Genomic DNA, 15,225 nt, shown 5'->3' on the forward strand with positions numbered 1-15,225 from the left:
GCTGCTGGCGGCCACAGGGCGGCTGCACCAGGAGGTGCGTGTCCGGCCCAAGACGGGAGCCCCAGGCCAGGGAGGGGCAGAGGCTGGGCCTGAGGCCTGGGCCGGCCACTGGACTAGTGCTCGGTGCCTGCCGGAAAGATGAAGACTTGTCTTTTAAGGATGACAACGTGCAGGAAAGGCCTGTCAACTGATCTCCCCTACTGTGGGCCCACAGCACCCCTCAGACCCCACACTACCCACACTCACTGCTTGGCCTGTGGCCCTACCTTTTCTCTGAGGTCTTCTCTTACTCCATCGTTCCCCAGGACAGGGAATTAGCCAGAAACAGAGTCCCCTTTCTGTCTGTGACAGTGTTTCCCTCCCTACAGTAACCTGTCCACAGGCCCATCCAACCATCATTGTCCCCAGCCTGACATCTTTTCTCACCCTCTTCCCTTCACCCAGGGAACCCTCTCCCTCTCTGCTCCACCCCCAACCTCCTTTGTCTTGGTTTCCTGGTCATGACTGCCTCCCTGTCCCCTCCCACACCCATTTGCCCACCATCCTCCCAGCCGTCCCAGCACCCTCCTTCCTAATCTTGGGAGGCATCTTGTCTGGCTGAACTGGAGAATTCCGGGATCCAGGCCATACTCCCTAGCCGACAGCCCCATCCTTGGGAGGAGGAGCAGGAGGGGAAGCGCTGGGGTGGGGGGTGATGGGACAAGGTCAGGCCAGGAGGCCCCTGAGGACGGAGACTTCGAGGGGACTGGGACTGAGGGGAAAGCCAAGGAGCCGGGGCCCTGGCCCCGAGGAAGAGGGGGGCCAGCAGGAGGTATTTGCGGGGGAAGTTCAGCAGCTGTCTTCCCTGAGACAGGGACACATGGGCCTGGTTATCCGTCTTGTCATATATGGCGTGGTAGGCGATGGAAAAGGGAGACAGACAGGGCAAGCTCAGGAGAGCTCGAGCACAGAGGGAAGTGGCATTAGCTGTCGGAGCCACTAAGCCCTCCCACAGAGGGGCCCCTGAGCCCAGCCTAACCACCCCCTGCACACACCCCTCACCTTGCAGTCCTCTCAAATGGTCCAGACCCTTTTCCTATAACACTGACCAATGACAGGGTCATTCCCTAAAACAGGCAATGCCCACATTGCCACTGGGACAGGGGGAATAAGACATGACCCCCAAGGGGTTATAGGAGACAAAGGCAGGAAAGCAAGAGCCCTAGTGGGTCTCAGCAGCAGGTGTGTTGTCCAGGGAAAAGAATCTGGCCAGATAGGAACTGAAAAACCCACCAGTCTAAAACTAGAACCAGATCTCTGCTCCTCTTCCACAGGAACAAAAATGTCCTGCCAGATTTCTCCTGGGAAAAAAGACCTGTTCCCCTCCCATCTTCTCCCCCAGCCAGGTCTCAGGTTTCCCATCTCCTAGAAAAAGATGGATCCCCCTGTTGAAATCCTCCCTGTGGTATGTGTGTGTGTGTGGGTGGAGGAGCTGGGCTCTGCTAGTGGACCATGGTCCAGACGGGGGCTCCACGTTCAGTGCGGGTGGGAGGAGAAGGCGTCACTTCCGGGGGCCTTCACCAGTATCTGGTGGCTCTCTGCTCTCTGATTGGGCAGAAGTGTCCCGGGCAGGCCTGTGACCCTACTGCTGTGGAGCGGCTGTGCCCCAACACTACGTGTCTTCCTACCCATAGGCTCCCCGGAGTGCGGCCTGCTGTGCACCGGGGTCCTGGAGCCCTTCTCCACCCGGTGAGTGGCAAGCAGGGTTTGGAGTTAAGTGAGGGTAGGAAAGACAGGAAAGAGGAATTGGGCTCTCCGCTGGGGGAGGGGCAGGCAAACTGGAACCTACAGGCACTGACCTTTGTCGAGAAGAGCGTAGCCTTCCCAGAATGGGAGGAGCGGGACAGCGCAGGGGTAGGGGGTGGGGTGCCGGGTTCTGAGGGACTGATCACAGACTTGGAGGATATAGCACTGTCCTGGAAGGCCCTAAGGAAGGGGACGTGTGCCCAGGGAGAAAGTAAGAAAGGTGGTGCGTTTAGGGCTTAGGGCATATAGCATCAAGCTGGACACCGGCCCAATCCCCATTCTTACCCAGTTGTTCCTAGTTAGCTTAAGGTTCTGAGTCTTGGGACTGGGGGAGCTGGGCCCAAGGAGAGAGTAGTGGGAGGAGGGCTCACGCATGTTGACAGACCTACAGGAAATCCCAATATTGAATCAGGTGCAGGCCTCTTTGCACAACTTGTCAAAGAAGGAGGAGGCCATGTGGGGGGTCCTGTGAAGGAACTGGAAGGGGTCTGCAGAGGGGGAAGGGAGGATGATGTGGGCTATGAGATGGATACGGTGGGTGTCCAAAGCGAGCTAAGCCATGCAAGGTGGGTGCCTCACTCAGCAGGTGCCCATTGCTGGGCAACTTGCCTCAGGTGGGAAGTCCTAGGACCGTTAGCCTCACTCTCTGCCTCAGATTTTAGGGCTGGGAGTGCAAAGAAAAAGTCCAAGAGGTTTATGGGTGGAGGTAAATGGAGAGAGAATGAGCGGTTAATTGCTCCCATACCACCTTCTCATAATCTTGTAATCACCAACCCCTAGTAGTCCAGTTTTGTTTTCCGCCAAGTCGCCGCCTCAGCCCCACTCCCCCAGCTACCCCTCAACACATTGCACATTTGCTAGCTCCTCAGCCTGACCCTACATCCCACTTTCCAACCTCTTCCTCCAGGCTTATGCCACAATGCTCCTATTCCCTCCTCCCATCCCAGATTTTCTCCAACCAAACAACCAGGGTTGCTCAGAAGTTGAGGCCAATTAAGATGTGTGTGTGTGTGTGTGTGTGTGTGTGTGTGTGTGTACATATTCTGTCCTGCTGCTCTCAGCGGGGGCAGGGGCACCAGCCCCATGTCAGATTCACTGAGGAACCCTGACAAAGAGGAGACACCATATGCCGCAGTCATAAGGAGACCTGGGAGCAGTCAGAGCGTTAGCAGTTCCAGGCTGGTCAGCATCTCATGCCCTCCCAGCAGCTGTTCCCTGCACCAGGCAGTCTTTTCCTTGACACCTGATTAAATGTTCATTATTCCTGTCACTTGCAGGATAGATTCCAGACCCTCTTCCTCAGCCCACCTGTGCCCCACTGTGCAAGAAGTGCCAGAGCCCAAGCCGCCTCCATGGCCCCAGGAAGGATTCAGGGGAGAGGCCCCATCCAGGGAGCCACTCCTACCAGACAGCCTGGCCAGAATGGAGCTGACTGGTAAGGACATACCTGCGGGAACTGGGGCCCAATCAAAGCAGGGTTAAAGATGAAAGAGAAAGGAGATGTGCTGCCAGGAGGGAGGCTGAGGGAACCCAATCTCCTAGGATTAAGGCTTCTAAAAGGTAAATTCCCTGGATTTCAGGTCTGGGTCCTAAATGGGAATTCCTGGACTACCACCTGACAATGATTTCTTCCTTATCACCCTTTCAACCTCACTTCTCCTCATCTAAGAACTGCTCCTCGTGGTCATGCTTCTAACTGCAAGACTGGATCTGTGTCTCCCGGCTCCTCCTGCCTGTGACCCCCGTCTCCTAAATAAACTGCTTCGTGACTCCCATGTCCTTCACAGCAGACTGGTGAGAATCTCCCAGCACTCTCCCCTCTATCCATTAACTGGCTAGATACCCTTACTCCCATCACTCCCTCTCACTCCCTGATTCGATCAGATCACTGTTCTTCCCATATTGTCTTTGGAAAGACCACCACCTCCCCATCACCATTCCTTGACAAGGATTATGATTTGCAATCTAGTCCACTTTTAAAAGCTCTAGTCTGGATATGTATTACTCATGGAAGCCTGTCCTAGTCACTGGGTCACTATACCCCCCTCCTTTACTTGAGCTCCCTTCTCCACCCCGCCCCATCACCAATCTTTTTCAATAGAGCCAGTGTCCAGACGTTAACCCTTTGTCCACACCTGTCCTGCTGCCTGCTGTGGACTTTAGCTTGGGAGAATGGAAAACCCAGAAGGTAAGAAAGCCATCCCTTCCTTTGGTTTCCCTAACTCCTTTCTTCATTAGTTTTCTACTGCTTCCCATGGATTCTTCAAAATTCCTGAGCTCCCCAAAAATATCTCACGTCTGGCTTGGCCACCCTAACCTAATCTACATTCTACTCTAATGATATGCTCTGACAAGATGGCTTGCAGTCCCAGTATGTGAAAAGAGGTTCAAAGCTGAACACCCAGAAAAGCTGGATCAACGTCTCTCATGGCCGTGCCTTTGACCTGTTCCCATGCAAACTTCCTAGGCTGGCATGAAGAAGTAAGACTCATCTGTCATCCTCAGATGACACAAAACTGGGAAGCAGAGCTAAAATAACAAAAGACAGAATCAGGATTCAAATTGCTAAAAGGCTAGATCAAAAACAAGGTAAAATTTAATAGAGATATACAAAAACTTCTACATTTACTCTGAGTAATTAAGTAAAGTCCTATTCCAGCTTTCAGGCCATGATGCCCCCACTTTGCCTTATCTAAACTTCTGGCCCTCGAACTTCACTGTGAACAAGATCCAGGAGGCTGGAGCTGACCTCAGACTTAGCAGGGAACACTGCTGAAGCTGCTGTCTGAAAAGCTAGTGACCGGAGGTGGCTTTCGCTGTTTAGCAGCCGCCTTGTGGAAATAGGCCTAAAAACCTTTAAGAGGCCTGCACTTAACAGGACTGAGTTGAGTACTGGATATCCTCCTCTAGATACATGCTCATTTATTCAGAGGGACCATATTAAACTAGCATGTGTCCAGAAGGAAGAAGCAACCTGAACAGTGAGAGGTTAGAAAACGTGTTATGTGAGGAATGGCTTTTAGAAAAAAAAAAAAAAAAGCCAGTCTGATGAGTTTGGAGAAGTGTTGAGCCTTGTGGTATAGCTGACATGTTTCAGTCTGAGGCTCAGGAACCTCCTGGGAGGGAGCACTCCTTGCAAGGTCAGCTCTTCTACCCCCCAGATCCCTGGAATCCCCTTTCTTCCCTCAGGTCTTCTGGGGAGGGGGGGACTGGGCCAGGGACCAAGGGCAGTTCCTAGGGATCCTTGCCATTCCAGCGCCACCATCGATCAGTAAGCCCCTTTCCTCCATCTTCATGGTCTCTGGGATGGTCTCATGTCTACGTTAAGTTTTAAAAAAAACCCATACGTTCCTAGGATTTTGTAGCAGAAAGAGTAGACTGGCAGCACTAGAACCGAGAGGTTAAAAACTGTCATAGCACAGATTTCGAGGTAGTGTAAGGGGGAAAAGAACTTCTCTGACTGAAATCAAGTGTTAAGACCAGGCTGGGTTACCGGACACTGGAGTGAGTCAAGGAGAGGCTGATGACCAATTGTCGGGAGACTGTGAAGGAATTCCTGTGCTGGGTGGGACCTTGGTCCTGTCCAATTCTCAGCTCCTATGATTCATTGCGCTGGCTACTCCTCGGGGCTCCCCACCCGCTATTAGCATGCCCTTTGAAGCAGGCCGCTTCTCCCTTCCATCTTTTGCAGGAGCAGACCAAGGCACAGGATGTTCTGGGAGCCACGGCCCTTCTGCTGGAAGGAGTAATGGCAGCCCGGGGACAACTGGGACCCACCTGCCTCTCATCCCTCCTGGGACAGCTTTCTGGACAGGTCCGCCTCCTCCTTGGGGCCCTGCAGGGCCTCCTGGGAACCCAGGTAAGTAAGTCCTGAGTCAAGGGGACTGCAGAAACTGTCCTTTGCTGACTCAGTCCGTTTAGAAGACCTGAGGGAAGAAAGGCAAATTCTGGGGATCATGAGGATAGCACAGCTGACCAACTAAGGAGTGCTCCCTCCCAGCCATAAAGTCTGGGTGCTGGCACCTTATCTTTCCCTGGAGACGAGGGAGGCATGATATCAGGCCCAGGTCTCTGGCCTCAGGCCCATCCTCTGCCCTCAGCTTCCTCCACAGGGCAGGACCACAACTCACAAGGACCCCGACGCCATCTTCCTGACCTTCCAGCAACTGCTCCGGGGAAAGGTGCGCTTCCTGCTGCTTGTCATAGGGCCCACCCTCTGTGCCAAGCAGGCCCTCCCCACGACAGCTGTCCCAAGCAATACCTCTCTACTCCTCACACTGCACAAGCTCCCAAACAGGACTTTTGGATTGTTGGAGACAAACTCCAATGTCTCAGCCAGAACTACTGGCTCTGGACTTCTGAAGAGGCTGCACGGATTCAGAGCCAAGATTCCTGGTCTGCTGAACCAAACCTCCAGGTCCCTAGACCAAACGCCTGGACCCCTGAACAGGACACACGGACCCTTGACTGGAACCCATGGACTCTTTCCTGGACCCTCACCCACAGCCCTAGGAGCCCCAGACATTCCTCTGGGAGCTTCAGACATGGACTCCCTGCCCCCCGACCTCTGGCCTGGATATTCTCCTTCCCCAACCCATCCTCCTATTGGGCAATACACACTCTTCTCTCCTTCACCCACCTCGCCCACCCCCCCGGAGCCAGCTCCAACCTCCATCTCCTGACTCCTCTGTCACACCCCACTCGACCAGTCCTCTTCTAATTGCAGCCCACCCTCACTTCCAGAATCCAGCTTAAGAGGAGTAAGGTACTCTGGCCCTGCCAGCATCAGCACTGTCTCCATGTAAACTTCCCTTTCTGGGAGGGGAGGCCCTGGGAGTCAAGTTATACCAGATTTCCTGCTTTCACCTGAAACCCAAACCCCTGCTAATGGGGGATACACGGGACAGAAAAGGGGATCATTTTTCACTGTATATTGTAAAACTTCAGAAGCTATTTTTTTAAACTATCAATAATATTCACCAGAGCAGCTAGCTAGTTATCTTTGGTCTGTTTTCTGCACAAATTTACAGCTTACTAATTCTCTACGTGCTCTTTTTCATACAACAATTCTGCAAAGGGCTGGACCGGCCTGACTTCTGAATGGAGGTAGAAACTAACCTTACATCAGAAAACAGGGAAAAAAAGAGCTTTGGTTTTCTGCTCAGAACTAAGGTTAGTCTCTTTATCCCCTTTACTTTCATTCTCAGTGGGACTCTGATCTCCTTTTCTTAGGAGATCCCTACTCTTGTCTCAGAAGGGCTGTCTACACAATCAACAAAACTGAGCCTATATAAATAAAGAATAAATAAGAACACCCAAAACCTAGCTGAAAAGCAAGGGAAAGAGATTCTTCAGGGGGCAATAGATCTCCCCCTTCCCTCCCCTCCAAAAAGGTTAACAGGAAGCCTCAAAGAGCCTCACACCCCAGGTAAGGCTGTGCAGACAGTTCAGTCAAGACAAAACCTGGATGTGACAGCTGAGCAAACAGCGAGAGCTTCAGCAGCTCAGCGGGAAGCTTCACCAGGCACGGGTTCCTGCCTCCCTCCTGTGGAGGTCAGGGGGAAGTGCAGGAAGTGGCGAGAGTCAGTCTCCCAGGGCTCACACAGCGGGAGGGACAAGTACAAGTTGAAGGCTCATTTCCCAATTCCCAGAAGTCCACAATATCTAAAAAGCAGCCCTACGTGACCACCATGAACTCTACTAAGGATTCTTTAGAGAAGAAGCCAGGCTTATGGAGCTTTGCAAAGAAATGCCGCCGTGGTGCCTAGGAAAAGGTTTATATTGCCCCAAACAAAAACCCCATTGCAAAGGTCAACCCTACCTCCAGAGGCTCCTGTAGGAAGACTAACAGAATGTTTCCATCTTCCCTCCCCACAACTCCCCAAAGGAGAGGAAAAACTACCATGTGGGTAAAAGAGCCAAGATCCCAGAGTTCCAAACACCACCACAAATACCCCACCATCACTAAAGGTATTGCAAAATAGAAGAATGAAAGCCGGTATGCCAGGAGCCTTATGCAGGTTACCTTTTATAGTGCTCACACACCTCTGTCAGGCTGGGATGTTATCAGTCTCAGAGAAGCCGGGCACGTTCTCAATGCTCACACAGCCTGTGAGCAAGAAAAGAAGAAACAGCCTAGGCTGACTAGAGCCCATATCGTCCCCAGTGTGGTACACTGTCCAACAGATCACTCAGTGATTCTGCTTATTAGAAAAGATGTGCAAGTCCTGAGGGAGGAAATACATCACCAATTAAAAAGTTCTGAGTAGAAAACCAAAGCTCTTGGATGGGGGTGACCAATTTAGACATCTCCAGGTGTCCTCCTCTCCCATCATGGACAGGACAGTTGCCATGGAGAAGGAATCGACAAATGCACAAAGCTCAAAAGTGTTGTTCAAATCTCAGAGGGTGCCGGGTTTTGCATGAAGAGAATAATTCTTCCACACTACCAATGCCAGCATGCCGTCGAGGGAATGGGAAGTGGAAGTTGTAATTTACTGAAATACCAAACTAGACTAAACGTAATGATCAAATGAAGAACTTTGTGGCCCATGAAAGTCAGTACCTGGGACAAGATACGCCAAAGGGACCAAACGCAAAAGCTTCAGTGTTCTCAGCACAGTCAGATGAGGGACAAGGACAGAAAAACTACAAGTATACAGCCAGTAAGTTCCAGGTATACAGAACTGGCATTTGATCTACTTTAGGGCAAATGCAAATAACTCATGGGCTTCTCCAGTGTGAACTAAGCTGTCCCTATTGAGAATCTAACCCTTCCCAAAACTTCATCAGGCTGATTCTATCCCTTCTTCCCTTTACACAAAACACAAAAAAACTGTTAACAACCAGAACACCCTTCTCTCTATTCAACTGCATGCCAGTTCTCTCTCCTGCCACCCCAGGTCAGCCAGGATAGCGTGCTATGCTACCCCACAAACTATTACTGGGAATTAAGTTCTCCGACTCTCACCTAAATCCATTCTTCTCCAACAACCCCCAAAAATCTGACTCCATGTAAAAGTTCTAGGATTCCACAAAAATTCATCCCACCCCCCACTGCACCTTCTATCCCCCCCACATAGTAAACCAAAGAAACACCTTTTCCTCCCCCCTGCAGAGATCATTCATTTTCAACCCATTTCCCTAAATACTATTTCTAACACCTTCTGTAAAGACCTGAAAATGATGGGGAAGGAAATACCCCTGGGCATCCCAGCAGGGGGACCGGCTCCCCGAGGCAAAGCCAGGAGATCAAAAAACTGCTTAATACACACTCGCCATCTTTCTAGATTGTTACCCTGAATTTCCCAGGGGAAACCAGAGTCCAGTATACTTTCTCAGAGACCTCGCATGCCAGGCTGAAGAGCCAGCTCATACGCTGAAGTCCTAGTAAGCATCACCACTTCCTCAATTTTGTTCTTGCCCAGTTTTAAGTTAGTGCCTGTAGTCAGGCTGCTCCATTGTCCCGGGTACTGGCACCGGACTGCCAACCTCATTAGTATTGCTGCCCTGTCCACTTCACTGGTCTGTGCAGCAGCTGCGGGTTCGGTGTCACTGGTGAGAACCACCCCCCACCCCCCACCCGACTTACCCTCCCTCCAGGTTGCCAATAGAATGTAGAGCAGACACCTGGCTCCTCCACCTGTTCCCACAACCACCAAATCTGCTCTTCCTACTCTTCGTAGTCAGGTCCCAAGCCAGTATCTAAAAGCCTCCACCCAAAGCTTCCACAAAAATGAACATTTCCAGGCTATGCAAGTGACTCATTCAAATCAACGTGATCTGACTTCCTAAGAGACTGAAAGTGTTGGAAGGACACAAGCAGGGCTCCTGGTCAATTCAAAATTCTATGCCAAATGGGTGGTATCTTCTGGGGCTAGGGTGCCCTCAAGAGCCAAAAGCACAATACTCTCTCTCCCAGATAGAAAATCACATTGGAAAATAAATGTTGGGGATAGTCAACCAGGAGGCTGAGATAACCCTAAAGCCAGATACCAAAAGGCTGGAACTGACCCTACATTGACATGTAATCACCTGGCTGTGGGCCAGAAATATATACCACAGGCAAATTGGAAAAAAATGAGTTTAGGGTAATGGAAAAGTGTTGCTTTTTTTTAAGGAGGGGAAAAAGAGTCTGAAAAAGTAAAGTTTAATAAAAAAATCATATACGCAAAACAACTTCTGATTTGTTTTAAGCTCTCCCACAGGGTCTTTCACAGGCAAGTTTCCCATTGAGTCCAGACCACCTCCAGACGCACCCCCAGTGGCCAGCCAGGCAGCCCTTCCTGAACAGGCGGTCAATCGTAACTGCCCCTCAGGCTCGAACGGATGTCCACGTCCTGAGTGACTAAGCAGCAAGGCTGGCTTCCTGGGTGCTTCAGAAGGCCAGTTTCTTCATCAGCAGATAAACTCTGGAATCCACTTCAAATCCATGCAGGTTGTTGGCATCACCCTGCAGTCTCATGAGCAGGCCGCCATAGGACACGTAGGCGGAGCTGAAACGGAAAGCCCCAGTCCCATGAGTTTAAAGCTCTGGAGCGGCAGCGACCCAGTGGCTCTCCATCCCAGCTTAAGAAAAAAAGGCACCCTTCTAGTGTTTTGTCATTAGGAACCAAAATTCAGACAAGGATGAATGCACAGATTTGCGCAAAGAAGTGTTGGTATCAACAAAAGCGGGAAATGCTACATGCCCAGAATAACAGAAATGGTCAAATGAATTAAGATATATTCATTTACTGGAATGTTACGTAGCTATTAAAATGTTTAGGAAAAGCTTTAAACTGACATGGGGAAACCTATTTAACTTAAACATAACTTCAAACATAACTTGAAGCAAAAAGAGCAGAAGAAAACACTATAATAAACAACGTGATCTCAAAGAAAAAAGTACACAGGAAAAAACCTAGAATATTCAAAAATGTTTATGTGAGAGATTCCCTCTGGGTATGGAATTATAGGTGACTTTTTTTGCTTCTTCACATTACTTCTCTGCTTTTCAAATTTCTTACAAAGGGCACATATTGTTTTAATAAAATTTTAAAGAAGAGAAAAAAGAGCTGGGCAGGGAAACCAAAGAACTAGGGATTGGACTGCAGAGTAGCAAAACACACACACAAATAAACAAAAACAAAAAAGCCTAGCAGTTTAATCACTTAATACTGCATCTAGTTCCTGGGGAAGCAACCTTCCTTTGCATTTCACATAGCAAGATCATAGGCTTCTCATTTGGACCCCTGGGCCCTGAGGTCCTGACAAAGGGCCAAGTGAGCAGCCTACATTTCAGACTGGAAACTGTTCCCACAACAGTTTCTTTCTGGGTCCCACCTAGGTCTGAGGTGCATGGGGAGAGAGACCCAACCCAGGAAACATGAAGCATGGCCCAAATTTTCAGAGGAGAGCTTAGATTATCAGAACAGAGCAGGGGGGGGCGGTTCTCACAAGACCATGGAACTTACAGACGCGTTGCCGCTTCAGTAGAAGTTTCGTCGCCCTCGATCCTATATACTTTCCCATACATTACATACTCAAACTGGTCAGCCCTGTGGAACAGTAGTGGCAAGGTTATTCTTCAAAGTAGTTAACGATAATAAAAAGCCCTTTAAAAATGGTAACTGGCAACTAAGTGTCAACATTCTAACAGACATTTTTCAAATACAAGGCCATTTAGTCCTCCCAGCGACCCTTTGAGCAAGGTGTGACCATCTGTACCTTACTGATGGGGAAACTGAGGCTGCAAGAGGCTATTCAACAAGTAAGTGATAGGGCTGAGATCTGAACTCAGTGGAGCTCCAAAGCCTTTCCATCACATCAAACTCCCTCCCAAGATGCAAGGCTCACACAGCCTGGGTCATTCAGTGGTCATCTCCTTAGCCATCAATAAGCTACAACCTACAAGCATGTAATCATTGCCCCAGATAAACACCTGGCTGGCTGAATTCTCAAGTGCAGCAATTTCCTTAAGGCTGCTCAGATTCTATTGATAATCATTTATTCCACAAATTAAAGACCCTTAGGTCTTTCTATACCACTCAACTACTTAGTCCTCAGGCATATTTCAAGTACTCTCTTCACTTCCTCACCTGGAAGGTCTATCATCTGTGGGGTTGTATTCACCGTCATCCAGGGTACCATCTTCATATAAGGTACTGGCTATGACCAACCGGAACTTGTCACCTGAAAATCATGGCAATATCTGAGGCTGAAGAAGAGCTGAACTGAAAAAAAAAAAAGCCTCCTGCTATTGTCTGTGTTCAATACTTACCCAAGTCCACAGGGTAAATCTGAATGTTTACATCTAGGATCAGGTCCATCTTGAAAGATTCACTCTCACAATGTAGTCGAGACACTTGAGGGAAGTAGAGAAAGAGTGGCATAGGTAATTGCCAGGCCCAGGGCAGACCCCACTTTGGAGGATTATATGTAATTAAACACTCATTCTAACCCAGTCTGCATGCTCTAGCCTCTCATCTGCTCCCCAAGAACTGCAGACTCAATCAGAACCAGATATGCCAGGAGGCCAGGGGAGAAAACTACGGCAAGTGGACAGAATCCCAGAAAAGAATCAAAGGCCCTCTTGGCAATAAATAAAACCCAGGTCCTAGGCCTGCCTAGGTGATTAAGAAACAACCTGACTTTGGGAAAGTTATTCATTCATCCAAAGGTTTTGTCTTTCTGTGCCAGATGCTGTGCTGAGTGGATTATTAGGACTCTAAGAACTGGTGTTAGTGGGATGCCTGGGTGGCTCAGTCAGTTAAGCATCTGCCTTCGGCTCAGGTCGCGATCCCAGGGTCCTGGGATGGAACCCCACATCGAACCCCACATCGGGCTCTCTGCTCAGCGGGGAGCCTGCTTCTCCCTCTCCCTCTGCCTGCCGCTCTGCCTACTGGTACTCTCTGTGTGTCAAATAAATAAAACCTTTTTAAAAAAAAGTTTAGAACTGGTGTTGGTCTTGAAGAACCAATGTCTCAGTCTCCAGGCAAAGGAAGAGACACCAAGGAGGAACGATTACTGATCAATGACAGAATGAAGAGCTGTATAGCAAGCAGTCAATTCTAACTCAGAATGGACATCACAAAGAGTTAAACATTCTTAGGACAATACAAGAATATAGGCTCTGAGGTCGGATTATTCACTGTGCAGCCTTGGGTAGGTTACCTAACTTCTCGGAGCAAAATGGGTAGAGCACTACACACTACCTCATGGTGACTCTTGAAAGGAATAGGTAGGGCAAAGTGTGTGTAAGGTGTACAATACAGCGCCCACCACAGAGTGGGTTGCGATTAGAAAGGTGCAGTTTACCAGCACCATGAGAAATGGCCACCCAGGCACAGGGCACAGCATGTGTGAAGCCAGGCCGAGTTCCGGAGTCTCCGTGTTCCCATCTATAACATGTTTCCTGAAGAAGATTCCTTTTCAGGAACTGCCGGTAGCGACAAGCCACGTGGGTTGGGTGGACAAGGGACCCAGGGGCGTGTCCCCCGAAGAGGTTAGCCCCTTCCTCTAAACCGCCCATACGTCTACGTACACCTTACCTCGGTCAAACTTCTTGCCCTCCGGGTCAATGTCTTTCACATCAAAAATATCCTCAAATAGGATGCCCGCCATGGTGAGGCGGTCACGAGAGTAGCAGAGGGGCTGGGAGCGCGACCACGCGTAGGGGTACGCGCTCCCCCTTGCGTGGAGCAAAGGAGCGAAGAGAGGAAAAGATTGCGCCTGAAGAGCTGCAGCAAAAGACTAGAACCACGCATGCGCACGGACATGCAGTAACGCCACCACTTCCGCCGCCTGGCTCTCGGGGCTTCCTAACTTCCGCCCTGAATGATTCTTTCCAAGAGGCCCCAGGATTTGGGGCGGGTATCAGGACAGGATAACTCCGCCCCGGGGCGGGGACACGATTAGTTCCACCTCCCGCCGAGGTGGCGCGGTTTCTCGCCGGACGCTGAGGCTCTACCGCGCCCTCTTGAGAGTCCGGGTCGGGAAGACTGGAATGTACGGGTCCTCCCCAGCCAGGGACCTTGATCTTTGGCCCAGAGAACCCCGGCCCAAGCCTTACCCTGCTGGTCTGCGTGCCCGCCGAGGGCACAGTCCACGCCGAGGGCGGGCGGAACAGAACTCCACCCCCAGCGCGCTGACCCTGCAGGGCGCAGAGCCCAGTCCCCCCAGCTGGCACTGAGGCCTCCTAGCCCAGCCTGGGCCGGACCGGTTGGCCCTGCTGGATGTCACCGGAGCCGGGTCCGTCCAGTTTGGGAATTTGCCATGATGTCACTATGGGGAAGAGGAAAGCTTGCACTTGTCCCCTCCCCTGGTACTCCTTACCACTGCCCTCTTCCCCTGGGCCCTACTCTCTTCCACTCCCCCTCTTCAGCCCGGCATTAACCCCATCACACTGCTCTCCTCCTGAACACTGCCCCTTCAGCTTGGTACTACCTGTTCCCCAACCACTGCCTTCTCCCTCTGGATGCTGATCTATGTGCCCTTTCATGCTGGCACTGCCCTCTCCCACGGATACCAGCTCTTCCTTTATACTGCCCCTTCCTCTTCGGTGCTGGCTCCTCTCACACTGCCCCCTTCCTGGCACTGCCTCTGCCTCCCACATGGCCCTTCATCCTGGTACTGCGTCCTCCCGCACACTGCCTGTTTCCTGGGCACTGGCCTCTCCCCTAACACTATCTCTTACATTGCCCGTCCACCCTGTGCTCACCCCACCCTCTGCTCTATCCTTCTCCAGACCCTGATAGAGCACGCAGAGTCCCAGCAGGCTGTTCCCCCATGGTGGCGAGACGTCAGTAGCTACTTGAGTTTCTCTTTGGGCCCTGCCAGGGAAAAGTGACCTCTGTACCCCCACGCCCGCCGTGCCGGCACCTAGACATCTCTTCCCTCGGGCCTCACCCCTTCACTTTCCCTCCCCACCTCCACCCCGGTACACCCCGCAGGCCTGGTTGTTCCAGGAGCGACTTCCTAGGGGAGCCGCGGAGAACCTAAGGAGGAGGGAACCCCCGCCTTCTGGGCCTAGCGTCCCCTCCGTGTCCCCTCCGGCTTTGCTTCTCACCCTCGACAGAGAAGAGGGGCCTTGCCAGGCCCGTCTGAGCCGCTGGCCCCTCCGGAGAAGCAAAAGAGGGCGCCACTCCTGAGAGATTGAGCCCCAAGAGTCCGATGTAGACGGCTCTGCAGCCCCGGGCCCCAGGCCCTGCTGCCCCGGCGTCTCCAGCCCCTCCTGCCCGGGCTCCCGGCGCCGCGGGCCGAGCCCGGCCCATCCACGTGCCAGCGGACCCGCCCCCACTCTGGGCCCCGGCGCCCCTCTCAGTCCCAGGCCTTCGCGCGGAGGGAGCGCCGGCTAGCACGTTCCAAGCGCCCCCTGCGGCCTCCCCGCAGGCTGGGAGGCGGCCGCGACGCAGACCCCCGCCCGGATGGGCCGGCCCCTGTGGATGGGTGGGCGGGCGG

General features: G+C 51.7%; 2 protein-coding genes across 5 annotated transcripts in view; one reads left to right on the top strand and one right to left on the bottom strand.

Annotated features, from left to right (window-relative positions):
• THPO (thrombopoietin) overlaps positions 1 to 7,036 on the top strand; it is an 8,302-nt gene extending 1,266 nt beyond the window's left edge. The window contains exons 1-7 of one of the 2 annotated variants that reach the window (XM_019795777.2): positions 8 to 1,444; positions 1,674 to 1,728; positions 3,063 to 3,220; positions 3,455 to 3,579; positions 3,887 to 3,973; positions 5,477 to 5,644; positions 5,886 to 7,036. In XM_019795777.2, the coding sequence (XP_019651336.1) occupies positions 3,208 to 3,220; positions 3,455 to 3,579; positions 3,887 to 3,973; positions 5,477 to 5,644; positions 5,886 to 6,467 (975 nt within the window). In that variant the 5' untranslated portion in view covers positions 8 to 1,444; positions 1,674 to 1,728; positions 3,063 to 3,207 and the 3' untranslated portion in view covers positions 6,468 to 7,036. Of the gene's footprint in view, positions 1 to 7; positions 1,445 to 1,673; positions 1,729 to 3,062; positions 3,221 to 3,454; positions 3,580 to 3,886; positions 3,974 to 5,476; positions 5,645 to 5,885 lie in introns of those variants that run through there. The other variant, XM_034661747.1, reaches the window with a different exon arrangement.
• Positions 7,037 to 9,918: 2,882 nt separating this feature from the next.
• On the bottom strand, positions 9,919 to 15,093 carry POLR2H (RNA polymerase II subunit H). 3 transcript variants are annotated; one of them, XM_034670497.1, is made up of 6 exons: positions 14,834 to 14,969; positions 13,838 to 14,049; positions 12,047 to 12,130; positions 11,865 to 11,958; positions 11,241 to 11,324; positions 9,919 to 10,280 (listed from the first exon to the last, which is right to left on the bottom strand). In XM_034670497.1, the coding sequence occupies exons 3-6, from the start codon at positions 12,093 to 12,095 to the stop codon at positions 10,163 to 10,165; spliced, it is 345 nt and encodes a 114-aa protein (XP_034526388.1). In that variant the 5' UTR covers positions 12,096 to 12,130; positions 13,838 to 14,049; positions 14,834 to 14,969; the 3' UTR covers positions 9,919 to 10,162. The 3 variants fall into 3 exon arrangements, with proteins under 3 accessions (XP_034526388.1, XP_034521767.1, NP_001291829.1); XM_034665876.1 differs by lacking the exon at positions 13,838 to 14,049 and having other exon boundaries at positions 14,834 to 15,093; NM_001304900.1 differs by lacking the exons at positions 13,838 to 14,049; positions 14,834 to 14,969 and adding an exon at positions 13,317 to 13,406 and having other exon boundaries at positions 10,124 to 10,280.
• Between the last annotated feature and the right edge of the window lie 132 nt (positions 15,094 to 15,225).

This window comes from Ailuropoda melanoleuca, chromosome 1 (genome assembly GCF_002007445.2).
Source record: "Ailuropoda melanoleuca isolate Jingjing chromosome 1, ASM200744v2, whole genome shotgun sequence".
NCBI lineage: Eukaryota > Metazoa > Chordata > Mammalia > Carnivora > Ursidae > Ailuropoda > Ailuropoda melanoleuca.